Genomic DNA, 26,162 nt, shown 5'->3' on the forward strand with positions numbered 1-26,162 from the left:
ATGGCAAGAGCTTGTGGTAAAGCGATAGAGTATAATGAGATAATGTCTAGAGTTGTGCTTTGCCCAGTGTGTGCTGAATCCCTAGTGTATGCATGTGTCCTGTTTTCCGTTTCTTGATGAGAAATGTGTCAAGCTAGGCTTAACATATGCTGTGTTTCTAAAACTCCAGTGATCAGGGAAGAAAGGGTATAAAATCCCTTGACCCATAAAGGAAAGTAAGGCTAGCCTGTTATATGTGGACCCTCAGAGAGTGGGTTCTATGTTTTCAGTTTAGTAGTAGATCACTGGTGTAGGCCTTGACGGCTGTGATTTTAAGGTTAAGCCTGGTAATTTTACAGACAAGGTTTTCAAAGCTAGTGTTTAGTTGGCTCATGTATGGGATTGAGCAGGTATCCAGAGTTCAGTAGCAGGCTTGCTACAGGTCTAGGCGGCCTTAAGCCGATCTGGATCCTAGCGCCGAGCAGTTTGGAGCCGTTACAGAGGGGTATCGGTTTCCGGGCTGTTACATTGTTATTGGACAAATTAGAGCTGTTGAGACCAGTACATATTATGTTATTTTCTTTTATAGGCAGCAACCGATCTTATAGGCTGAAATATGTGAGATATCTATAACTAATATGTAGGCGCTTACTTTATAAATAAGTGCACTACTTATAAAAGAAAAATTACTATTTAGTTCCTATGGTATAGATAAACTCAGTAGTTGGTTCATTGATTTTGCCAAATGCATTAAAACGTCTCTAATATTTTAAAAAATCTACTAGTTAGTCCCTCTATTAGTTTTAGCCGTTAAGTATTGTAAAAAGGTCTAAAATGCTTCTGATACAGAGGGACTAATTAGTAAACCTTTTAAAAATTTGAAGGACTAACTAATAAGTTTTTTAAAATTATAGGGACTAAATAGTAAAATATTTAACAGTAAAATTAACGGAATGACTAACAAGTAGACTTTTTAAAACGTTAGGGATGCTTTAATACATTTTTCAAAATGAGGGACTAACTAATGAGTTTCTCCATACCATATGAACTAAGTAGTAATTTCTTCTTTTATAAATAAGTACACTAAACTGACCCGTCTGAGAAATCTATATAGAGAATAACTTGTGTCTATAAATTACTAAAGTAATAGTTGTGTAAGTGATTCTTTGACTTGAAATCAATAAATCATATTATATAGGAACTTTTATGTTTTGATTCATTTTACACATTACTTGATTCATGAGTAATAAATGAGAATGAATTGGGTACAGTAGAAACTGTAGGAAAGTGTTTATGAGGTTGAGATATGATTTATCACCCAAGTTTATTAGGAAATGTCCCATTTGTTCTCTATTAGCATTGATCATAAAATTCTTGCATAAGGTAGAAGGAAATTAGCAAATTAAATTTGAAATTTTATTCAATAGGTCAATGACTAATAAATAAGAACTAATATAATTTAATATAACAAACAAACTCCATGTATTAAATGTTAAATTATGAAATTTGTGTTGAAAGGATATTAATTACACTAAGAACCCATGCACTTTGAAATTCTAAATATTTAGATCGTCTTCACATGTTGCTAAATAATGTTCTTAACTTTCAAATTAATTAATTAGTTAATTATATTTGCAGTTAACATATTTAAAACTTAGTGGGTCACACTCATAAATAATAGTATGAGAAAATAAAATGAGAACTTAAATCAAGTAGAACTTGATTGTATATAAATTTTATGGCTTTAGGATAAAATTATTATTTGAAAAGAGTATGATTTTGACCTAATGAATTAAGTACTTAATTAAAATTATCTAAAATTTATATGACTTACTTAATAAAATTTTGAGTTATAGTTATAATTTATTTATTTAATTAGTTAAATAAATAAATATTATTATACTAAAATTCTAGAGTTTTAGTATAAAAAGATATGAGAGAGAACTTATTGATAGACTGCAGAGAGCCTTTAGAATTCACAAGAAAAGATAAAGAGTTAGTACTTAAAATATTTTTCCCTTCTCAACCTTCTAAGATTTTTCAATTATTATTCTATAAAGATATCGTTAGAAACCGTACATTCGGATGGTTTGTGATTTACAATAATATAATCAAAATGAACCATCTCAGAGTTTGCTGTAGAGAAAATAAAAATACCTATTATTACTTTAAATATTTAAACGCAATTCATGTTGAAAGAAAAATTTTATTTTTTTTTATATTTTTTACTGTGTTTAATTCTATTACATTGAACAGTTTTTTGATTATTTATTTTTATTTAAGCATTTATAATTTTTTTAAAAAGATGAAATGAGATAAATTTTGAGAAAGTTATATTGATTTTGTTATCCAAGTATTTATTTTAAAAGTTTGACTCTGGATATAGCGTTGATTGTATTGAAATCGATTATATAAATAATAGTTTTGTTCCTAAATAAAAAATTTTGATTTTATTAACTTCAGTTTATTGGAAATCAAATCAAATTAAAAATTTATAAATTAGTATTTTGATTATCGGTACCATTATAGATATTTTCAAATTTTGATTTTCCATTTTGACATAAGTAGAGATAAATAGTAATTTTTTTATTTTTTTTTAAAAATAATTCTTAAACTATAAGATTACGTTTTACTTTTTTTCTTTCTCCAAACAAAATTCTTTAATTCAATTTTACAAAGAGAACCCAAATATAAATATAATGAAAAATTAGATTTTAATAATTTGCGAGAAGACTAGTGACGATATGCATGAGGATAAGGGTATGCACGTACGAGGGTAGAGCGAAACGACATCGCTCAGCCCCAAAGAAACGGTGCCGTAAAGATCTACCAAGTTATCTTTCTCATCGTCAAAAACCCATCCTCGCCATAAAACCTCGCGTAGCGGGTGTTGCAGCAGTCATCAGAATCCAAATTTCCCGCACTAGAAAGTAAGAAAGAAAAGAGACATTTTTTCTTCTCTTTTCTTTTCTTTTCTTTTCCTTACATGGTAAATTACAGAAATAGAAAATGAATTCCGTCATTTCAAAACCTCCCCTTAATTTCGTTCAGCTCCCAAAACCCGTTATTATTCATTTCCACTGCTCTCTCACTAATCTCAAATCTCACAGACATGCCTTCAAACCTAAAAAATTAAGCTCCCAAAATACCTTAATTCCGTTCATTAACCCTAAAACACTCTCAATTACTACTTTAGCAGCCGCTGCTTCCAGTTCTAACTCAGCTATGGAATCCACTAACTCAGAAGAAGAAAATGCCGAGTCCTCCCAGCTATTCGAGAAATTGAAGGAGGCCGAGAGGAAAAGAGTAAATGAGTTGGAAGAATTAGACAGGAAAGCGGATGTGCAATTGGAGAGGCAGCTTGTTATGGCATCCAACTGGAGCAGGACATTGTTAACTATGCGTGGAAAGTTGAAGCGAACGGAGTGGGATCCTGAGAACTCGCACAAGATTGATTTTAGTCAATTCTGGAGTCTTCTTAACTCAAATAATGTTCAGTTTATGGAGTACTCAAATTATGGGCAGACTGTGTCAGGTATGCCTTCGTTCTTTCTGTGCTGGTTTACTAGTTGAATGAAAGTACTACATTGAACCGTTTGAATAGTATATGTGCCTAGTATTTGGTTTTTGAAGATTCTGTAGCGCATTTGAAGAAGGGTGTAACCCTTTGTTTGGATTAATTGTGCAAGAGAATTGGGGAGAAATTTAAGAGAGGAATGAAGAGAAAAAAAACAAAGAAATTAAGTCTGATTTCTTTATGTTGTTTGGATAGATTAATAACTTAGAAGAGAAATCAAGTTTCTCTCTTAAAAGGATGGAGGACAAATAACAATTATACCCTGTGTTTCTTTCGTTTAACTTAATAATCTATTACAGTTTTTTTTTTCTTTATCAATTGTTTCCGGAATATAAACTCATAAACTAACAAAAGGAAAAAAAAAAAAGAGAAGAAGTCTGAAGCATAAAACCAGCAATCAAGAGTCAAAATATCCATAGTTTTATTTGAATACATAAAAGAAAAGAGCAAAACCAACAATATAACAACACAATGATAAACGACACAAAGTAAAAAAGAAAGCATTTCATTGTTAGTTTAAAATAGAAGGAGCATTGCTACCAGAAAAAGAAAATGAAAAGCAAATACATACTTGCTGTGGTAAAATGCAGAGCATAAATGGTAGAGAAATTCACAGATTCACGTTTCTCTTATATTTGGAGTATTTTCGGCTTATTTCCTTTCAATTCCCACCATTTGGAGGGAAATAACTTGGGCCATTTGCATCTGATTGGAAAATGTAATTTCCCTTCTTTTCCTCTCCTTTCTCTTCATTTATCCTCCTTATTTTCTGTCAGAACAAGAGAAATTTCATAATTTTCAATTCCTTTCCTTTCTTTCTCTCCATTTCTCCCCATCTAAATAAAGGGTAAATGAACCAAGCAGAGTTAAGCTTTAAATAGATTAGGCTTGGTTCATCAAAACTTTTTTAAACTTGAGCTACTTGAGGTTTCCTCTTTTCAAACTCAATTTGAATACTAATAAGTTCAAGCTTGGTTAATTTAGAAAATAAGTCGAGCCATTGAGTAGAATATTGAACAGCTCATGATTTGCTTGACTTTTTTTATAGCCCTAGCAAATTTCAGGTTAAGATAATTAGTTAAAAATTAAAATAATTTAGTTAAACGAATATATTCACAAGTATATATTGTGGAGTTAGTTGAATGAAATTACCACACAACTATTTGGGTAGTATATGTGCCTTGTATTTGGTTTTGGAAAATTTTGTAGTGCACTTAAAGTATGGGACTAAATGAACCAACCAAAATTGAACTTTGAAGAGTTTTAAGCTTGGTTCATCAAAGTTTTTGAGCTAGAGCCCAACTCGGAGTTGATCCTTTTGAACTCAAGTGAAATATCAGTAAGCTTTTATCAAGCCGATTCTTGCATGATTCTAAAAGGCATGCTTGAGGTGCAAGGCAAGTTGGCTCAGTTCTCTCCAGGCAAGCAAAATTGCATAGGCACAACTAGGCGCACCAAGCATAGGGAGCAAGCCAGGTGTACCTCCATGGGTCTAGGTACACTATACAAAGAAGGCCTTACACTATAAAAAGAAGGCCTCTCAGCGTCATTTAACCAGTTGCTGTAGGAGACATAAGAAGAAATCCTCTTCTTTACGGTAAAACGATTGGCAACTGAATATCAAAAAAACTATATAGTCTAGTGAGAAGATGGGAGATATTATTTATTTTATTTTTCTGCTCTCCTTTTTTCAATCTTCCTCATCTATCTTCTTGCTTTTCTGCTTCTTCATCCATGCTCCAGTGATGGACAGAAGACATTATACGGATTCTTCTCCCCTCCTTTTTCTTTCTTTCTGCTTCTCCTTCAATTCTCTCTTTATTCTTCTTGTTTTTCTGCTTCTTGAAAACTCTGACTGGTTACTTTTCTGCTTTTTGAAGACAAGACTTGTTCCTCTATTATTTGTTCCTCTTTTTGTTGAGTCTCTGCAATTACTCTGTTCTTTTTTAGTTCTCCTCTCTTTTTGCTGTCCAGGTTCTAGCATTAACACGCAAAAGTGCCATGTGTGATTTATTGATAACATGCAATGCCTAGCCTTAGTGTAATTTTCTTCAATGGATATGGGCTTATGATTATTAATGTTTTCTCAAATTGCATGTATGTTAATTATACTCTTTATGATTTTATATTAATTATTCATAATAAATTTATAAAATTCATTTTAAAAAAGGAATTATGTTTAATAAGATATTATTAAATGTATAGTAAAATGTAAAATTTCAATACACTAGAAAATTAAAATTACAATTTATATTTTATCAAAAATAAAATTAATATAATGTACATTAATAAAAATTTTTGCTCACATATGTTATTTAATTGATAATGTTAGTAGTGCAATAAAATAAAACAAGTGCTAAAATAAATATTAGATTATGTATATATAATTATAGTTAATTATTTATGTGTGCCTGGTTTTTGATTTGGAAGATTTTGTAATGCACTTGAAGCAGGGTGTGTAAATCTTTGAAGAGTACAGGCTTGGTTCATTTAGATATTTTTGAGCTTGAGCCATACTCGATGTTGACTCTTTTCTACCTCGAGCCAAATATCAATAAGCTCAAATTGGGCTTATTTAGAAAATGAAATGATCCAGGCAAATGGAGCTTTTGTCGAGGCAATCTCGAACAACTCACAATTAGCTTGACTCATTTATAACCTTAATGAATTTTAGGTTTGGGATAATAAGTTTAATATTAAACTAGTTAAATGCATGAGTCAGCTCAAGAACCTATTAATCAAGTGAACTTGCGAGCCTTAATGAATTGAATATCGACAAGCTTGAGTAATAAAATATATGAGCAACTTGGTTCATTTATAGCTCTAACTTTAAGGTTTTAGTTTTCAATTACAAGAACTGCTTAGGATTTCATTATCTCTTAATGAATTATGTGGAAATTATTGAAATTTGGTATTTTATGGAATTTCTAAGAAGATTTGGTAATGACTAAGACCAAAACATCTAATGGAAGTGTCAAGAGGAATAATCCCTTCAAAAACTTAAACTCCTTAGCATGTGAAATGCTGCATCTGGTTGGTGTATTTGCTTGTGCAGCCTGCTTATTAAAAGATAAGAAGGGTGGTTTTCTTTTTATTTATTATTTATTTTTTATATATATAGGTGGGGGATTCAATCTTTAAAATCAGTCTTTTTATCTAACAACTGCATTGCTGCCACTTCTGGAAACTAATTAGATGGTAATGCAATAATGAGCTAATATAACTATGGAGTAAGGATTGATTACAATTACTTCTGTTTCCATTATCTATAGTTCAAATGCATTATGAAGTGGTTTGTCATTCTTACTTGAGCAGGTAATTGGTTTGTATTTCAATTGGCTTAACCCTGACAGCATCTTTTGTGGTTTGTGTCTTTACTGATGGACCACTTGTGATTTTGACATCTTTTGCTGAAAAGTTGTTACCTATCTTATGCAGTGATTCTCCCATACTACAAGGATGGAAAAGCCCAGGAAGCAGGAGAGAATTCAAAGAAGGAAATTATTTTTCGGCGTCATGTGGTTGACCGAATGCCAATTGATTGTTGGAATGATATCTGGAAAAAGCTGCATCAGCAAATAGTGAATGTCGAGGTCATTAATGTGGATACAGTTCCTGCAGAAGTTTATTCTACTGTTGCAACTGCAGTTATTTGGTCTATGCGGCTTGCTTTATCTGTTGCATTATATGTTTGGATTGATAATATGATGAGGCCAATTTATGCAAAGTTAATACCTTGTGATTTGGGAAAGCCTAGCCAAACTATTAGGCAGCCACTCAAACGCCGTGCACTTGGGTCACTAGGCAAGAGTCGGTAAGTGAAAGGCTGATTGATAGCTGAAATCTGTTGAATACCATCACGTAGTATAGGAAGAAATATAGGCTAAATAAGAGGGTGTAATAGAAGTCTCTAGAAATTTGTTATAACTAACAGTTGGTACAGCTGGTAGAATAGTATAAATATCAGTTCAACTCACATGTTAAAGCATTCTAAAAGATATCATTACAATACTTTCTCTCTTTCCCATTTCGTCTCTCTAGTTCTGTTCTCTTCCTTATCTTCTTCTTTTTCTGTGCAAATAATAACATTTAGTGTTTTGGTTTTGCATTGGTGCCCAGAAAAATATTTATCTCTACACTCGAAACATGGTATGGGTTGGTGTTTGATAGGTAGGTTTGAGATTTAGAGGCTGTGTTTATAGTGTCTGGGGTCAAGGTAGTAGGGTTACTGCTACCAACTACTGAATTTAGTAGCAGTAGAATTGGGTTTGTTTTTTTTATCATGTTTGGTGGTATGTTTGGTAGGGCTTGGAGTAAGTGTTTGCAAGGTCACTTGGGCTGTTTGGCTGGTATTTGTGGTTTTAAGGGCTTAAAAGAGCTGGCACTTCTCTTGGATCTGTTTTTATCCAACAATTGTTCATGTAACCTTGCTATCTCCACTGCCTGTGCAAGAGAAACATGCTTCATTATCAATCTAATTTCATCTTTAAGTCCTCCGATAAAACCAGAGGGGAAATATGACTCCCCTAATTCAGCATTAAGCTCTCCATTCTTATTCTCATATCCTCAAACTCATCATAATATTCTTCCACAATATTCTCTTGTCTCAACTTTGTAAACCCTTCTACTATATCATCTAAACCCTCATTTCCAAATCTATTGCAAATCCCCCTCTCAAATTCTTCACAAGTATGCTCCTTACCCCCTGTTCCATACCCCCTGTTCCATTAGGAATAAGGTAGCCAATGACACTCTCTGTTTCACAGGAACGTGATGTGATATATTTCAAAATACTTTACACACTTGTTTAACCAAGCTCTAGGCTCCTTTCCTTCAAAAGTGACTAACTCAATTTTGGGCAACATTTGGGTCATCTCATGATAGTAAAAGGGATTAGGAAGAGTACCTAAGCTTCCTTTATCCTGAGCTGGAATAGGCTGATTCTCTTTTTGATTCGAGAGCTGTCCCCTATTGTCCACAGAAGCTGATTGCGGTACTCTGTTTTCTGTTTTGCTTCCACTCTCATTAGAGCTACCAGCCTCCTTGGCTCCTTGCCATTCTTTGCAACATGCTTGATCATTAAGGCTCACAATTCATCCAGAATCACATTGGCATTCTGGGAATTTTTCCTCACCTCCTCCTTGAAGTCCTTAAGTTCCTTTATATTTTTCTCGGTCAATTCTTGCAACATTTTCACTTGTTCTTCCAGCTCAGCAATTCTCACCATCTCTTGACTCACTACAGTAGATCGGACTATGGTTTCGAAGCCAAATGACAATTACTTGGCATATCCATGGATGCACAAGCTCTGATACAAATTGAATTAGAGAGAAAAGTAGAAGTGAATAGGAGAAGGAGAGAAGAAGAAGAAGAAGAAGAAGATAAGGGAAGAGAAAATTAGTGAGATGAAATGGGAGAGATAGAGAGATTATTGTATTGATATCTTTTAGCAGACTTTTACATGTGAGCTGAGCTGAGCTGATATTTATACTATTTTACCAGCTATACTAACAGAGCAAGCTGTACCAGCTGTTAGTTATAACAAACAATAATACTTCTAGAGGCTTCTATTACTGTCTCTTATTTAGCCTGTATTTCTTCCTATAATACGTGACAGATACTTAGGCTTTAAGGTTAAGTTTTAGTCCTTTTCCTTGCTGATTCTTTCATGAATTTACCCCCCCCCCCCCCCTTCAAAAAAAAAAAAAAAAGTAGTATCTGCATTTATTTGGGGATCTTCTCTTTAGATGCTTTTTCTCCATTTTTCTTGTTTAGTATTGATTTTTTCCCCTTATGTTTGTTGTTTTTGTGAACCTATAGATGAAAATTTTGTTCTTTTACTCTTTCTCAATTCTTTAGCTACATTCATGGAGTTGCTTTTAGAGTTGGGCAAAACACAGTCCCCATTTTATCATCAAATGCCAATATTATGAATAAACATATAATGCTTAATTATTAAAGCACTTTGAAGGAAGCAAACTCTAAAGGAACGATCATATCTCTTGTTCTACAAGAGAGAACAAAGCACATCTTGCATCTTGTTGATGTTGGTCAGTTATGTTGGAGACTTGGAGTACTATGAAGAAAGCAATAGATAAGTGCCACCAGTCATTAAAATGAATTTCTTAATCTTAAAATATCTTTCTTCGATAGTTGACAATAATATTGCCGGTATTTAGTGCTGACCTGTATTTAGTTGTTTGCTCCCTTGAGATAACCATCTATGCCTGTGTTTAAAAGTTCACAAATAGTAATTGATAATTGCTACTGCATATTTTACACAATACAAGTTTATTACCTTATCATGTATGAATAATATTGTAGCAATTCATTGCCTCTTTTAACTTCTATTCCTTAATTGTTAAAAGGAAAACTAATGGATCACATTTTTCAACCATAGAAGCTCAAGAAACTAAAGAGTGGTTAGAATTGTCATCTTTTTATTGAATACGGTTGTCTTGTACTTCTTAATTGGGCGTATTACCTTTGGTGATTTTTGCCCACATTACCTCATAACTAGAGAGCAAATGCAATAGCCATATTTATTATGTCTTTTTGGCTGGTTGCTTCATTCTAGAACACAACCATTTCTTGACAAAATCTCGGAGTGTATGTTATGGATAACGGGATTGACCAAATCCATTCTTCACCGGTCCAAATTTTGAAGAAGCCTATCAACTGAGATTATAATTTATTAGCAACAAATAGTTTGCATCTATCTGGTAGTTTTTTGTCTCTATTATCTTACCTTAATAGTTTGTTATTAGATTTTTTGTTACTAGATTTTTATTATTTTATCTTAGTAGTTTCTTATCTAATAATTGCTTGTATTAGAATTCTATTATAATTAAAAGTAATATGATTGTATGAACCTCCATTATATAAGGGTTTTATTTTTATTCAATAAAACAAGCTAATTAATAATAAAAGTATTTGAGATTTAAGACCCTCTATCATTAATGAGTACGAGGCATTAAGAGCTCTATCTGATTAGCTCCTTCTCTATCAATCCTCTTGTGATGATCCATAAACCAACACAACAATTTAGTATTAGAGCTTGTCATTGTGGATGATCTAAAAAATTTAGAAGAGAGGCTGAATTCTTTCATGAAAAATTCAAGCACATTTCGATGACTCGGCGTTGGAAATTTCTGAACTAGTTTGAGCCTTCAACAGTAGGGTAAACTAGAACCAAGATAGACTATGGTGCCCTGATATGCCAAATAAGGGTGAACTTTTAGTCGGTTTGATTTAAAATCGAATCGAACCGAATAAACAAAAAATCAAAATTTAAGTATTTGTGAAAACCGAATTGAACCGAATTAGAAAAGCAATCGATCTGAATCTAATTGGTCTGATTTGATTTGATTCAGCTCAGCTCGGTCTGTTGTACTTTTTATTTTTAACACTTTATTTTATTTTCAGTATTCTAAGGTTCAATTAAAATATATCAATTTTGGTTAGGGTCCAATATCCCTATCAGTGTTGTTAATGTGTTGGAAAAGGCACAAGGCGAGGCGCCACTGTTCTGCCTTGCCCCACCCATGCGAGGCACCTTCGGTGAGGCGCTCGCCTTTGTGAAGGGAGGTGTCGAGTGCCTTGAGGCGTCGCCTCTTTCCTGTAGAATTTTTTTTTCCAATGCAGGAGGAAGAAACAAGAGTAAGAAAGAGAAGGAAGAAGAAGAAGTTGGAGGGACATAGAAAAGTGTTATTTTAATGGAAAATAATAAATGTATTTAGAATCTTTGACTTTTTTACTTTTTCCTTTTTTACTATGTTAGTTGGGAGGTGGAATACTCTTCCTTTATCTTTCTCTCTCTTCATTTAAACCCCACGCCAGCTGCATCTCCCTTTTCTTTTTTCTTTTTTTGTTTCCTTTTCTCTTCTCCTTTCTCTTTTTTCTTCATCTTCTATAAATTCATTATCTTCTATTCTTGCTTCGAATATGTGAAAACTCTTTTGTTTTTCTTTTTTTTTTCCTGCAATTTTAGTTAATTATTATATTTATTTATGTTGTTTTATTGCTTATGCTTGAACTAGAAATTATAAATTGCTTTCTTATTTATTTTAAATGGGTGTTATTCTATTGTTTTTAATTCTAGAATTTCACAAATTATAACTTATTTTTTCATTTATATTAGATGGTTTTTGTATATGTATTATGTATATTATTATTGATTAATTAATTTCTCTTATATTTTTGCAAATAATATGTTTCTTTCTTTTGAATATGGATATCCATTGATATTATATACATATATATAGACATAATATATAAAAAATAGCTTTGACGCCTTTTTTGAAAAGGCGTTGCCTCGCTTCTTGCCTAAGGTGATAGTGGACTCTATCGCCTTATGCCTTTTGCCTTAATAACATTGCTCCCTATATTATCAAAAAGATATAATATTGTTAATGAATCAATTTAGTTTTGTCGAATTTTTTCTGAACAGAACCGAACCAAAATAATTGAATTTTTTTAAAAATTAAAAGTTAAAATCGAACCGAAATGAATACAAAATTGAATTGAATTTTTGAAGTATTTCAGTTTGGTCGCTTATTTCAGTTTAAACTGAATACTGCTCGCCTCTAATACCAAATTCAACTTTTTCTTGTGCGGTGGCATAAATGATCCATTATTATTATACATTTTGGATTCTACAAAAGTGGAGGTAGTAGATCATGCCTTAAACAATGTGATTTACTTTTGAATGAAATCCGGATACACTTACAAATCATGCTTTTAACAACGTGATTTACTTTTGAGTGAAATCTGGATACACTTATAGGTCATGCTTTGAACAATGTGATTTACTTTCGAGTGAAATCCGTATACACTTACAACAATCGCATGCACGCAACAAAAAGTATTATAATAAGGAGCATAGAGTTGTTGCCTTTGAACCAGGCATCTGGGTTTGAGAAGTATTAGTTAGTTGACAACATTGTCCTAAATCCCAAGCAACATGGGAGTCTATTAATTATTTTCACATTACAAATCATACCATTGAGTTTAAGGACAAGCTCTTTGTCCAGGAGAAGAGTGATGTTATAGATAATGGATAAACCAATCCATTCTTAAATAGAGTCCAAATTTTAAAGAAGTCTATCAACTAAGATTATATTTATCAATGACAAATAAATTGCATTTATTATCTAGTAGCTTCTTTTCTATTATCTTATCTTATTAGTTTGTTATTAATTTTCTATTATTTTATTTTAGTAGTTTCTTGTCTAATAATTACTTGTATTGGACTTCTATTTTAATTTGAAGTACTATAGTTATACAATTCTCCACTATATAAGTGTTTATTTTTATCAACAAAACAAGTAGATTAATAACAAATGTATTTGGGATTTACGACTCTCTCTTTTATTACAAGTCTAAGGTGTTAAGGGCTCTTTTTGACAAGGTCCTTCCTTATCAATTGTCCTATGAACATGATCCTTGACCTGGGATCATAATAGTGTGTTTCTATTAAGTCTAGTCTATAATATACTTAATAATTAAGAAAATGTAAAAGCCTTTTGCAAGCATACTTGGATTAGTGCCCAAGTAAACTGCAATAGGTGCCTGAATTTGGGCAAGTTTTGACCAATGTTATGCCTATATAAGCAGCTTTGAGCTTGTCTTGGCTGGCAGAAGTTTGAGAGGTTGTGAGGTGCGTGCCATGGGTGGAGTGAGCTCCTTGCTTGCACATGAGAGTATATATTTCATATAAGCGTGTATTTTTTAGAGCACTAACTAGTAAGGGTAAACACCATTGGTTGAATTGGGTTGTAAGAATTTGTGAGCGTGTGAGGTTAATTGTATTATTTTTCTTTATTAGTGGTTTGTTTCATAGAATACGCAAATTGCTGAGACACTTAAACTTTGTCTTCTGATTATTTTGTGATTGAGTATTTTCTTACAAGACTTCCTACAATTTCTTCTCTTGCTAAATGGTTTGAAAATCTTGAACATCGTGTGTTTTTCAATTAGCTCTTATGCACTTAAATTTATCAATTTGGTTCACAAATTATTAGATTTATTCTGTATTCAATGGGTCTAGGGCTTATGTTTGTGCTGATGTGACTTGAGTAAAATGACGAATCCAGATGATGGGGCTCCTTCTAGGCCCTAAGAATCAGTAAATGATCGTGTTTTCAAAATATGAACTCCAAAAAGGCATTTTAAGTAGCTTCAAGAAGGAGAATTTTTCAATAACATTTGATGGCTCTTAGTGCCTGAGGTTTGGCACACCTTCAAATTAACAATTTATGTCGATGCTTGTTTTTGCCTTTCAACTAAATGTTAGTGTGGGCAGATGCTTCAAATCCACTGGATACAATTGAAAGAAAATCAGTAACTTATGAACCAAATTGATAAAATCAGAGGTGTAATCAGATTATTAGCCCTATTTGTCTTCTCCCTCCCCCCCCAACCCCAAACTTAAGAAAAGGAGGAAGGCTGATTCTGCTTTTTGTAAACAATTCAAACCAGGGCAAAGTTTATATCAGCAGAAGAAACAACTGGTGTTACCTTTGATGATTTTGCTGGCCAGGAGTATATAAAGAGGGAACTGCAGGAGATTGTTCGAATTTTGAAGAATGAGGAAGAGTTCCAAGATAAGGGAATATATTGTCCAAAAGGTGTACTTCTCCATGGGCCCCCAGGGACTGGTAAAACTTTACTAGCTAAAGCTGTTGCCGGTGAAGCAGGACTGCCTTTCTTTGCAGCAAATGGCACAGATTTTGTAGAGGTGAGGACTGAGTTTCCTTTGAATTATCTGATAAGACAAAAGTGATTCACAAATGATATTAGAATATTACTTGCCTCCATATTTCACACACTCTGTTCTTGAAATTGTAGTTTCATCTCATTTTACAAATATAAAGCTCATGGATGAGCATTGTAGGAATGGCTATATGTTTTATTTTCCGCAGCATATAAGTGAATTAATTGCATGCTTCGCCCCATAATTGAGTGATTGAAGGGTGTGGTTCAATCTCACATGAAATTGGCCTAAAAACATTCTATATATTAAAAGTAGTTGTGTTGGATGTGCAAGGACATGACTTGCCTTCTCTAGTGTCCAATGCACTGAGCATTCCTGATATTTAGCCACAAGATATGTTCTATTTACACTGTACAAGGATGGGAAAGTTTTTTTCTGGTTAAAAATTCAAAGTCCATCCATTGTCTTTTTTGTTCAAAAATTCTTCTGTATACCACATATGCTTGGGTGTTGGAATTTCACTGCTTTCTTCTCTCATCCTTGCAGAATATATAAACAACACACACATGCACACGTGCACACACAGAGGAATGGGAAGAAGACATACGAGAAAGTGAACCTTCCTAGATAGTAAAAGGCATTTGAACTATAAAACACTATCAAATTGTGCTGAATATTGGCCAAGTCACCTCTTTCAAATGTGTATATGCAGAACACCTCAAAGAATCTAAAAATATGGTATATTCAATAAACACTGAGGAAACTATCAGCGTATGAAAATCTTAGACTTCTAGTTTGTTTCACCAACCAAATCTGCTAACTCAAAAGGTTGACTTCCAGATGTTTGTAGGTGTGGCGGCTTCTCGTGTCAAGGATCTTTTTGCAAATGCCAGATCATTTGCCCCTTCTATCATCTTTATTGATGAAATTGATGCTATTGGCAGCAAGCGTGGAGGACCTGATATTGGTGGGGTAAGATGATATATGTTGTTGCTTGCATGTATTAAGTTCTACTAAAGTTACTGATGTAATAAAGTTGATTGAATAGAAAGGAGCTTTGATAGGTAGTTTAAAACGAATGTAAATCCAATGGAAGAAGAAACCAGGCAGCCAAGCATAGGTGGAATTCAGTGGTATTTCTAGACATTCTGTAATTTGAAGTTGAATCATTGGTTATTTCTTGTTTGAAAATATTAAGAGCATTATGTTGTATCACCAAAGGAACAAATTGTTTGATTAATATCTTCATTAAGTTGCTTCCTTTTATTAATATTTGAAACTAAGTAAATAACAGATATTAGAAAAAAGAAAAACAATAATATGTATTATAGTGAACATAGTCTTTAAACATTCATCTAAGGTAGTGTTTCTTTCATTTATTTGAATGCTTCTATGTTGTTGGGTACGGAAGGTTGATAATCAAGCATAGCAATTAACCTTTTGGCAGTCTTCATTTAATATTATTCAGTTATTGACTTAATTTAAACTGCGATATTTATTTTGTACATGAGGTTCTTAAGTGATGATGCGATGCACCACAAGATGGTAAGCAAACATTAGATTTGAACTGGGAGAGGAGGATTAGGTAGTCTTAGGAGGGTTAGTTGTTGCATGACAAGTAAGGGAAACTAGGATGGCAACAGTACACATTCATTTCTTAAATTAGAGAATATGAAGTAATGGTGACGCAAGGTGGGCAAAGTAATGCCATACATGGTGCAATCCTTGAGAGAGAGAGTTAGAGTATTTATATGGATAAATGATTGACAAGTACCTAACAAAAATATGAAATAATGTTATTTGAAAATTTTGATGGAGATAAATAGTAGAGTGGGGAACAGAAACAGTGATGAATTGAAAATATTTCAAAATAGAAGAATTAAGATGAGCAGAGGAAGGAATTAAACTGATACATAGTAAAACATAGAATTGAAAGTTTTTCCACTGTGATTACAGTGAACAAGAAAGAAATAACAAATGTTCCAAGGCCAAAAGACCTCCCAGAATGCTATCCAATGCAGATAATCTTTTGCTCCTTTGTTAGGGTCCTTAGAAACAAATCGAGTTAGGGGTCAGTTGCTGAAATTTTTTGGAGATGAATTTTTTTTTTGTAACCTATGGTTGCAATGGAACAGGCTCCTTAGAGAACCTGAAAATCTATTGAGTTGTACTAAAAAACTTTAGAAATTTTTCTTTTTTTTTTTTTTATTGAGTTGCTGCACTTAAATTAAATACAAGAGGGAGACATGACCATCTCTTGAAAAATAGGAAACTGCTAAATAACATGGAGGATTAGCCTCCTACCACGAAAGAAAAATGAAAAACTAACTTGCTATTCACATCATGGATTAACCATTAAGAACATGGTTTAACCACTAAGAATATGACTCTTGAAAATTGGACAATAATTAACAACTTAAGAAAATGACAATTGGAACCTAGGTATGCTAACATTACTCCCCTCCACTATGTGCTTGTCCTCAAGCGCAAACTCAGAAATTGGAATTGTTCAGCCAGTAGCTGGTCCATTGCAACATCTCTTGGGTCATCATCTATTAGATTCAACTAGAATAGTTTCTTGCGTTGGTATCCTCGAACAAAGAGTTCATCATAGTTAAAATAAAGTGCTTTCTGTCGTCGTTCTTCCATCTCATTGCGGTTCAAGTGTTTAATTATTCAGGCATCTTTTTGCTTCCGTTGTTTGTTGAGATGAACAATAAGTTGAAGGACTTGCAACACATAGACTAATTTTTCCATTCATAAAGTCTTAGACATGTTCACGGCTGTGACTAGGTGTATTGGTTGATGAAGTTCCATCTCCACAGAAATGTATTATTGCAATTCATTAAGATAAAGTTGTATTTTTTGATCTCGGGTGAGGCTTCCAGCTCGAGAGACATGAACCTCAAATTGAGTTTGGTAGTTAGCAACCGTTTCTGTTTGCTTTAATTCTGCTAGCTCTCCCAATTTGTTACTACATATTGGTGGCCCAAAACGAAGATTGCATTAGTGCTTGAACTCTTCCTAAGTCGAATTAGGAAAATCCTACATTAATTACCAGAATTTCAATTAAGTTGTACCTTCCAAATGAAAAAAAGCCAAACTAACCTTTTCTTTTAAAGAGGTCTGTTGGTGTCAAAAGAAGTGTTCACACCTACTTAGCCATCGTAATGGATCTTTTTGACCTTTAAGTTGTTGGACAAGCATTCAAAATAACCGATTTGAGCAACACACACATCATTAAGTAAATTTCAGAATTCAAATAGTGAGAAAATAGTTTAACATAAGATAAGGAGTGATTAATCTACTTTATATGCAAAAAATGTGATGATTGAGGGATGCATGAAACATTAGCTTTTAGATATAGGCTAATAGTGACAGTTAAGCAATGCAATATCCTGAACATGTAATTGTTTCCTAAGAATGATTCTCTCACCTGAATTCAATTTTTTGTATAGGGTGGTGCTGAGAGGGAGCAAGGCCTACTTCAGATATTGACTGAGATGGATGGATTTAAAGAGTTTACATCTCAGGTGTTCTTTGTTATCTTTTTTGTGAATGGGAGATTATATATATATATATATATTTATCATTGCTAAACTTGGGCTTGTCAGGTGCTAGTTATAGGTGCGACAAATAGGCTTGACATTCTTGATCCTGCCCTCTTGAGAAAGGGTCGTTTTGACAAGATTATAAGAGTTGGTTTGCCATCTAAAGATGGCAGATTGGCAATCTTAAAGGTAGTTTCTTTTTCCTCAAGTGTATTGGCCTTGCAAAATTCTTGTTCAGATTTATATTAATCATCACTGAGATTAAACTTGTGCAGGTGCATGCTAGAAATAAATTTTTTCGGTCAGAGGAGGAAAAAGAGGCTTTACTTCTGGAAATTGCTGAGTTGACAGTAGATTTTACAGGAGCAGAGCTGCAGAATATACTGTATGTATTGTCTGATAGATAATCCTTTCTTATTATTATTTTTTTTATCGATATAGAGAGGCTAATGTTTCCTGGATGGATTGTAGGAATGAAGCTGGAATTTTAACAGCCAGGAAGGATTTAGATTACATCGGACGAGAAGAACTTCTAGAGGCTTTGAAGAGGGTTTGCCTTACCCTACCTCACTTCCCTACTCTCCCTTTGTTATCTATGCACAAATCTCTCTCTCTCTCTCTCTCTCTTTAATGTGAGACTCGTTTTTTAGTCCAACAAACTATTTTTTTAATGCATTTGTTATATGCAGCAAAAAGGAACTTTTGAAACTGGCCAGGAAGATAGTACTGAAATTCCACAGGAACTAAAATTAAGATTGGCATATCGAGAAGCAGCTGTTGCTGTTCTTGCATGCTATTTTCCTGATCCGTACCACCCTTTTACAGAGGTCATTGAAAGGATATGCTTGATACTCATGATGTATTATACTTGTTTAAGTGTTGACTTGAAATGCATGTCAATCACATGTTTAAATGTATCTTCTCCAGACAGATATAAATTCTATCAATAGCCAGCCAAATATGCGTTATGCAGAAACTACGGGAAGGGTGTTTGCAAGGAAATCAGATTATGTGAATGCTATAGTGCGAGCATGTGCTCGTAAGTTACATGAATCTGAACTTCTATTTTACGTCATTATCTTCAATTACATTTAGGTGTATTTTGAACAGAAATTGTCCTGACCTTTGGTTTAGAATATTCTTCAATTAATTTTTTTTTTAAATATTGTCCTGAGTTTGGTTTAGACATATTCTTCCTACTACAGATAGAGAGATGTTAGATTTATTGTTTGGCATGGGTGTTAGAATTTAGTTAGCATTTTTTTAATATATGATATCTTATTTTTTAGTAAATTGGTATTGAAACCTTTGATGAAAAGAAGAAAAAGAGAGCAGAAAATTTGAGAGAAAATACTTGATTATTCCCCTCAAGCCAATTGGGGTATATATACTACTTACAAGAGTACATGTAATAAATTAATTCCCTAATTATAGCCTAATTATATTTCAATCATATTACACAATCATATCCCTAATTATCACTACAAATCTAGGCTATTTACAGAAATAATCTCAACACTCCCCTCAAGTTGGAGCGTACATATCATATGCTCCAAACTTGTTACAAATATACTTGATTTGTGGTCCTCGAAGTGATTTTGTGAAAACATCAGCTAGCTGATCATTTGAGTTGACAAAGCTAGTAGAAATACATTCGGACTCAATCTTTTGCCTAATAAAATGGCAATTCACCTCTATATGCTTCGTCCTCTCATGAAAAATTGGATTTGATGCAATACGGACGGTAGCTTGATTATCACATATCAACTTCATTTGGCTAGTATTGCTATATTGCTAAAACCATAGCTCGATATTTTGCTTCTGCACTTGATCTTGCAACCATACTCTATTTTTTTACTTTTCCAGGATATGAGATTCCCTCCAATCATAATACAATATTCTGAAGTAGATCGTCTATCTGAAGGGGAACCTGCCCAATCTGCTTCAGAATAGCTAATAATTTGTGAGTGACCCTTGTCTTCATAGAGTAGACCCTGTCCTGGAGCTCTTTTGATATATCTAAGAATGCGAATGACTGCATCCCAGTGACTACTGTATGGAGTTTGAAGAAATTGACTAATCCCACTTACAACAAAGAAAATATTTGGTCGTGTGATAGTGAGATAATTGAGCTTGCCGACTAATCTTCTGTATCTAGCAGGATCTTTAAGTGGCTCCCTCTGTTCAAGAACAAGATTAACATTTGGATCCATGGGAGTGTCCACATGTCTACAGTCTAACATGTCTGTTTCTTCCAATATATCCATATTTCCGTTGAGAAATTGCAATACCTGTTTGAGACTATGCCACTTCAATTCCCAAGAAATATTTCAGTTTCCCAATATCTTTAGTTTGGAAATGACTGAACAAATATTGCTTAAGCTGAGAGATTCCATCATGATAATTTTCTATAATGACAATATCATCAATATAGACCACCAAGTAGATGCATCTATCACCATTATAACGAAAAAAATATGGAATAATCAGAATTACTTCGAGACATTCCAAACCGTTGAACTACAGTGCTAAATCGTCCAAACCATGCTCTTGGAGGCTGTTTTAGCCCATACAAAGAGTGCCGAAGACAATTTGGGCTAGGTCTAACTCACCCCAAAAGTTAGTTCAAGGGGAAGGAGTGCCTATGGCCCATATAAGGGCACATTACCCCTTTCCACAACCAATGTGGGATTCAACACACCCCCTCACGCCCAGGATTTTACTGGTGTATGACATATTTATAGGAGGCCCAACATCGGATGGGGAGACTTTGATACCATGAAACCTTTGATTAAAAGAAGAAAAAGAGAGCAGAAGATTTGAGAGAAAATACTTAATTATTCCCCTCAAGCCAATTGGGGTATATATACTACTTATAAGAGTACATATAATAAATTAATTCTCTAATTATAGTCTAATCATATTTTAATCATATCACATAATCATATCCCTAATTATCACTACAAATTTAGGCTATTTACAGAAATAATCATATAATAAATTAATTCTCTAATTATAGTCTAATCATATTTTAATCATATCACATAATCATATCCCTAATTATCACTACAAATTTAGGCTATTTACAGAAATAATCTCAACAGGTATCTTGACAGATATAGCTTTCGTAGGATGTGGTTCTGATGAAGTTTTCCTGTTTGTATGCCTGTCTCCAACTTAAGAGTAGTTCTAGGCCAAGAGAAGGTCTTACGAATTGAAAGACACATTTTATCGGTGGAAGCACAGTTTTTCTATGCAATTGGAAGTTCTACATTTAGATTGCCATTTGATATCTTCTAATCACTGAACATAGTTTTAGATCATTATGTTATGTAACAACTGATATATAAAGGTCATCACATTAACGTTACTTGGTTATCTTCTGGAAAGTTAGATCCTAGATCTAAAGCTATTTTGTTGCCTTTCTTTGCAAATACAAGTTTACAAGTTACTTCTTGGTCAGTGTTGTTAAACACGTGAAAAGGTGTCGGGCAAGGCTAGGTGAAGCATCCTCGCATTGCCTGGGTGAGGCATGCTTAGGTGACAAAGGCGAGAGGCGCTAGGTGTTTGAGGCACCACCTTTGTAAAATAGCTGTTTTTTTCTTTGTTCCTTCAACAGCCAAAGAAAAAAGAAGTTGAACAGAAGAAGGAGAAGAAGAAGAGAAGGAAGAAGATGATCTCCTTGGAAGAGAAAGTGATTTTAGTAATAGTTAAAGTTCACCTTTTTTCCTTGGAAGAAATAGAGATGTTGGAATCTTTTGACTTTTCTCACTTTTTCCCTTGGTGTTAGTAATATATAATAAATTATCTTGGTATTAGTAACGTGCGATGGAAGTTTAATATTGATACTAGTAATAATAACAAATAATGGTTATTTATAGAAGACTAATATTAACTTCTTTTGTTATATTGAAATATTTTATTATTATTTTATTTTATTATTATTATATATTATATTATTAGTCTATATTCTATATTACAATTGTATTCTATATTTATATTCTATATCAAATAATATTATAGATTATTCTATTACATAGTATATATAATTTATATAATTTATTGATATTTAATTATTTATTATTATTATTATTATTTAATTATTTATATCATTGCAGACATGACAAAATGGCTCCTATCTCTAAACAAAACTAATTGTAAAATACTAAAATTGCAAAATGCACTAACAAAATTTGATATTCAAGGACTCGAATAAAAATAAGAAATCCTATATAATGGCCAAAAATACATCAAATGAAGAGATTGAACCCATGATCTCTATCCACATATCAATAACTTCATTACCTAGCACAAAACAACATGGAGAAGGAAGATCTAACCTTACCACGACCAAAAGGGAGCAATAAATATGGCATAAACCAAATGCTTTTATAGCAGATTTGCAGAAGGAACAAAACCAAAACTTAGTACTCTCTTTAAGTCCAAGGCAGATGTAAAATTAGGTTGCTAAATGATAACACATCGCTTGTTTATTGTTCTTTTTTTTGTATTCTCTCATTGATGTTTTTGATGAATTTAATAGGGTTCCGTGATTTCTCTGTTATGTAGCTAGAGTAATTGAGGAGGAGATGTTTGGGGTGGACAATTTGTGTTGGATCTCTTCAAAAGCAACATTAGAAGCTTCAAGGCATGCAGAGCGTTTGATTCTGCAGACTGGGATGACAGCATTTGGGAAGGCATTCTATAGGAATCATAGTGATCTTGTGCCCAATGTACAATTTGAAGATCTTTATATTGAATTTGTTGCAAGCTTGGTTTGCATTTTCATGAGCTTTTAAAGTAACGTAATGCATTTGTCATTTCGTTTTTACTACAGCTTGCAGCAAAACTTGAAGCACTTCGGGATGAATACATGCGTTATTCTGTTGAAAAATGTACATCAGTGCTAAGAGAATACCAGTCAGCTGTAGAGACAATTACAGGTCATTTTAGTTGTTTGTCTTTATTTTAATACTTGTTTAATGCCTGTGGATTTGCTTAGGTTTTTTTAAATTACTAAAAAATTGACTATAAATTATAATTTTTAGTTGTATGCATAAAACTGTAATGTTATGGATAACAATAGACCTAATCCATTCTTCAAACATAGTCCAAATTGAAAAAGCCTATCAGCTATAGTAGATTACAGTTTATTAGCAACAAACAGATTGCATTATCAGGTATTGTTTTATTATATTCTTATTACTTTATCTTAAGAGTTTCTTATCTAATGATTGCTTGTATCATGCTTCTACTTTAATTAGAAGTACTATAATTGTATAAATCTCCATTATATAAGCGGTTTCTCTTTATTCAATAGAACGGGCATATTAATTACAAACACATTTCAAATTTAGAACTCTCATTTTAACGAGTCTAAGGTATTAAATGCTTCCTCCAAGGATTTCATTTCCAGTTCATCTTCGTGCGACCCAATCTGTAACTGGGAATCATAACAGATAACATCTCTTACTTGATGCCTTTCCTTTATGCAGATATTTTACTTGAGAAGGGAGAGATAAAAGCTGACAAAATTTGGGATATATACAAAAGTGCTCCACGAATATCTCAAGTGAGTTCTTGATCTCCATGGTGAATAATGATTTTTTCTTGATTGCTTTTTGTCCTAGCATCAATGCACATTTTATTTGTATCAAGTAGTATACATAAATTTAACACACGGATGCACACATAAAACATGTTACAAATGAAAATCTGCATATCAGCTAGGCCAAGAAGGATAATTATTTATGTGTGTTAACAAAATGCAATTTTATGGTCTGCTGGCGTCTTTCTTTGATTGATTGCTCCACTTTTATATTTTGGTACTGCTGACTAGTTCGCTGTTCTACTTCTAGCAGAGGTTATTCATTTAAGTTCTGCAAAAAGTAGTGTAAAGAATTAAGGTTTATGGGATATTATTCTCCTGTCTGGTCTTTTGCTTTTTCATTTGCTCATTGTAGCACAGTTTCTGGATAGCAAAGTACTAATTGTTTGGTAGATTTCCTTGCCGAAAGTTAGTGATGATTGAAATGTTCCTGATTTTGTATTCTTTTCATCATTCAGCCTGCTGTGAGCCCTGTTGATGAATATGGAGCTCTAATTTATGCGGGCCGATGGGGTATACATGGGATTACACTACCTGGAAGAGTTACATTTGCACCTGGGAATGTTGGCTTTTCAACCTTTGGTGCTCCCCGCCCCATGGAGGTTGTGAAAACTCATTCTGTGAATTTTCCTATGCCACCTTATTTATACTGGTGAAGAGTCTTCTGATAATTTTTTCAAATGGCTTGATGACAGACTCAAATAATCAGTGATGAGACCTGGAAGCTTATAGATGGTATTTGGGATAAAAGGATTGAGGAAATACAAGCCCAAGCTTCAATGGAGATTGAGGAAGACAATAAGAAGCCACAACTTTTAATGTCCAGCCATTTCCTTTGAAGAAGACTCATGTTTTTTTCCTTCGTGGTGTGAATGCAATTCCATGCCTCCCTCCTCTCATCATGTATGCAGTTCCATCTCAAACTTCATTTTATTGTTGTTTTTTTTTTCTTTTTTTTTTTTTTGGGGTGCGGGGGGGGCAGGGGCAGGGGCGGGGGCCGGTTTGGTGGCATAAGAGAAATTTCTAAGCAGCACCATATATTCATCTCTCCTTCCCTGTGTCGCCTACCGAAAGACTCATCCCGCGGAACGGGCCAATTTTTCGCACCTTGCCCAGCCGCCAGGCCGCTGAGTGCAGTGGTAGGCCGCAAGTCAGCCAGGGGTTTTAGGGCTAACTAGCCTACTCATTTGGGGAGTTAGCTAGTGCCGCACGGGGAGAATCACTTGGGAAATAAGTGAGCCCGTGACACCTGGCTCCACCCCACAATTTTAAAAAATAGTTGCCATAGACTTGTTCCATGGTCAAGAGTTGGTGACCAAATTACTCACCCATCATCTTCTTGGATAGTTTCTAGATTGCACCATAGTTTCCTCCTAGTTTTTTCTTCCATCCCTCTTTTTGATTGGTACGGTTAGGCCTCCCTTCCATTTCTTGAAAATTTGCCCAGTACCAGGTGGTTTCTAGAAGAGCAGCTTCTGTCTTTTGCTTTTGTTGGTTATCTTTTACTTTTGCCTTTGGAGTCAAGTGGTTATTCCATGAACTTCCATGCTTTAGTAAAGGTATCCAATCTCAAGGGCATTTAAGTCTATTACACCCTAATTCTGCCTGGAAACTTCTTTGTTGTTGCATGATGTAGGAATCATAATCATAATGTAAAAATTGCCATCTTTCTTCCTGTGATAATTTCCAAAATTTTCTCCTTTTTAATGCATTTAACTTTATATTAGTATGCATGTGGATGTTTTACCCATATGTACATATCTTGCCAAGTCTGTTATGCTTCTCCAAGCTAAATCAGAAGTGGCCAGGTATTCAAATTCTTCTGCAAGATGGAGGTGGTTTTTATGAATTAGCATATAATAATTTCAGCTTTTCCTTAATTAAATCTGACATAAATTTGATAAAAATCACCAAGAAAAATAGTAAGAATCAAGTAAAACCAAGTTCATGCTTGAACTAAAATCTTTCCTAACAATTTGTTCTGATCATTATTGCTTATAAAGTCATCTCACATTGCAAACTTAGGATTATGTTTGCCAATCTATATTTATATATCTATATAAAGCTATGCTAAAGAGAAGCCTTTCCACATGGAAAAATTATATTATATAGTACAACTGTTGTACTACATAAACAATCCTACATGGTACAATAAATAAATAAGAATTGAACAAATGAATAAATATACTCTAAAAGTAGAATGAACCCTAAAATGATAACTAACTAGCAATTTTTATATGTATTATGTTATAATTTTGCGTGTTGTCACACTTATTCTCTGACCTTCTAATTTTGTATAATAAAGTTTGCCTTTTCAATTAGTTGCAATTATAGTTAGACTTCTAAATTGATTTTGACCAATTTAAATTCAGTAGACTTAACTTGGCAATTGGACTAACTGCTCGTAGTAGTGTTGATACAGATGATGTTATTGGTTGTGATGCAATTGAGACTGCTATAGATAGTGCATTTGAGGGTGCTGCTATTGCTTCAAATGGTACTAGTACAGATGGTGCAGTTGAGGATGTTGATGCAGATGGTTGTTGCATATTGTTATTATGAAACTGCTGATTGTATTGAATTTAAGTATGTTAAAATCAATTTTGTTGTTTAGTTATAATTGTAAAGAATTGAAAAGGTTAGGCTTTGTTATACAAGTAGAATGTTAGGCCATAAAGGGTTATAAAACGCAAAATGTTGAACTTTTTTATCTAATTTGCCAATTTTATATTA

At 33.4% G+C, this 26,162-nt stretch overlaps 1 protein-coding gene across 3 annotated transcripts; it reads left to right on the forward strand.

The window, feature by feature from the left end:
- Window positions 1–2,844: 2,844 nt before the first annotated feature.
- On the forward strand, window positions 2,845–26,162 carry LOC110629214 (probable inactive ATP-dependent zinc metalloprotease FTSHI 4, chloroplastic). Of its 3 annotated transcripts, none has more exons than XM_043949486.1 (16): window positions 2,845–3,514; window positions 6,995–7,370; window positions 14,036–14,294; window positions 15,111–15,242; window positions 17,729–17,803; window positions 17,885–18,010; window positions 18,097–18,206; window positions 18,293–18,371; window positions 18,511–18,648; window positions 18,749–18,860; window positions 22,391–22,554; window positions 22,659–22,764; window positions 23,317–23,393; window positions 23,888–24,031; window positions 24,125–24,332; window positions 25,838–26,162. In XM_043949486.1, exons 1-15 carry the CDS (start codon window positions 2,989–2,991, stop codon window positions 24,266–24,268), a joined length of 2,568 nt encoding a protein of 855 aa, XP_043805421.1. In that variant the 5' UTR covers window positions 2,845–2,988; the 3' UTR covers window positions 24,269–24,332; window positions 25,838–26,162. The 3 variants fall into 3 exon arrangements, with proteins under 3 accessions (XP_043805421.1, XP_043805420.1, XP_043805419.1); XM_043949485.1 differs by having other exon boundaries at window positions 25,841–26,162; XM_043949484.1 differs by having other exon boundaries at window positions 25,852–26,162.

The sequence above is a fragment of the Manihot esculenta genome, chromosome 13 (assembly GCF_001659605.2).
Source record: "Manihot esculenta cultivar AM560-2 chromosome 13, M.esculenta_v8, whole genome shotgun sequence".
Lineage (NCBI taxonomy): Eukaryota > Viridiplantae > Streptophyta > Magnoliopsida > Malpighiales > Euphorbiaceae > Manihot > Manihot esculenta.

What these genes read in the sequence shown, in the direction of transcription:
- LOC110629214 (XM_043949486.1), top strand. Translation starts at nt 2,989, where the DNA reads ATGAATTCCGTCATTTCAAAACCTCCCCTTAATTTCGTTCAGCTCCCA. An exon ending in GGGTCACTAGGCAAGAGTCG is followed by an intron (nt 7,371 to 14,035) that starts GTAAGTGAAAGG and finishes AATTCAAACCAG; the next exon opens with GGCAAAGTTTATATCAGCAG. An exon ending in GTGCTCCACGAATATCTCAA is followed by an intron (nt 23,394 to 23,887) that starts GTGAGTTCTTGA and finishes TTCATCATTCAG; the next exon opens with CCTGCTGTGAGCCCTGTTGA.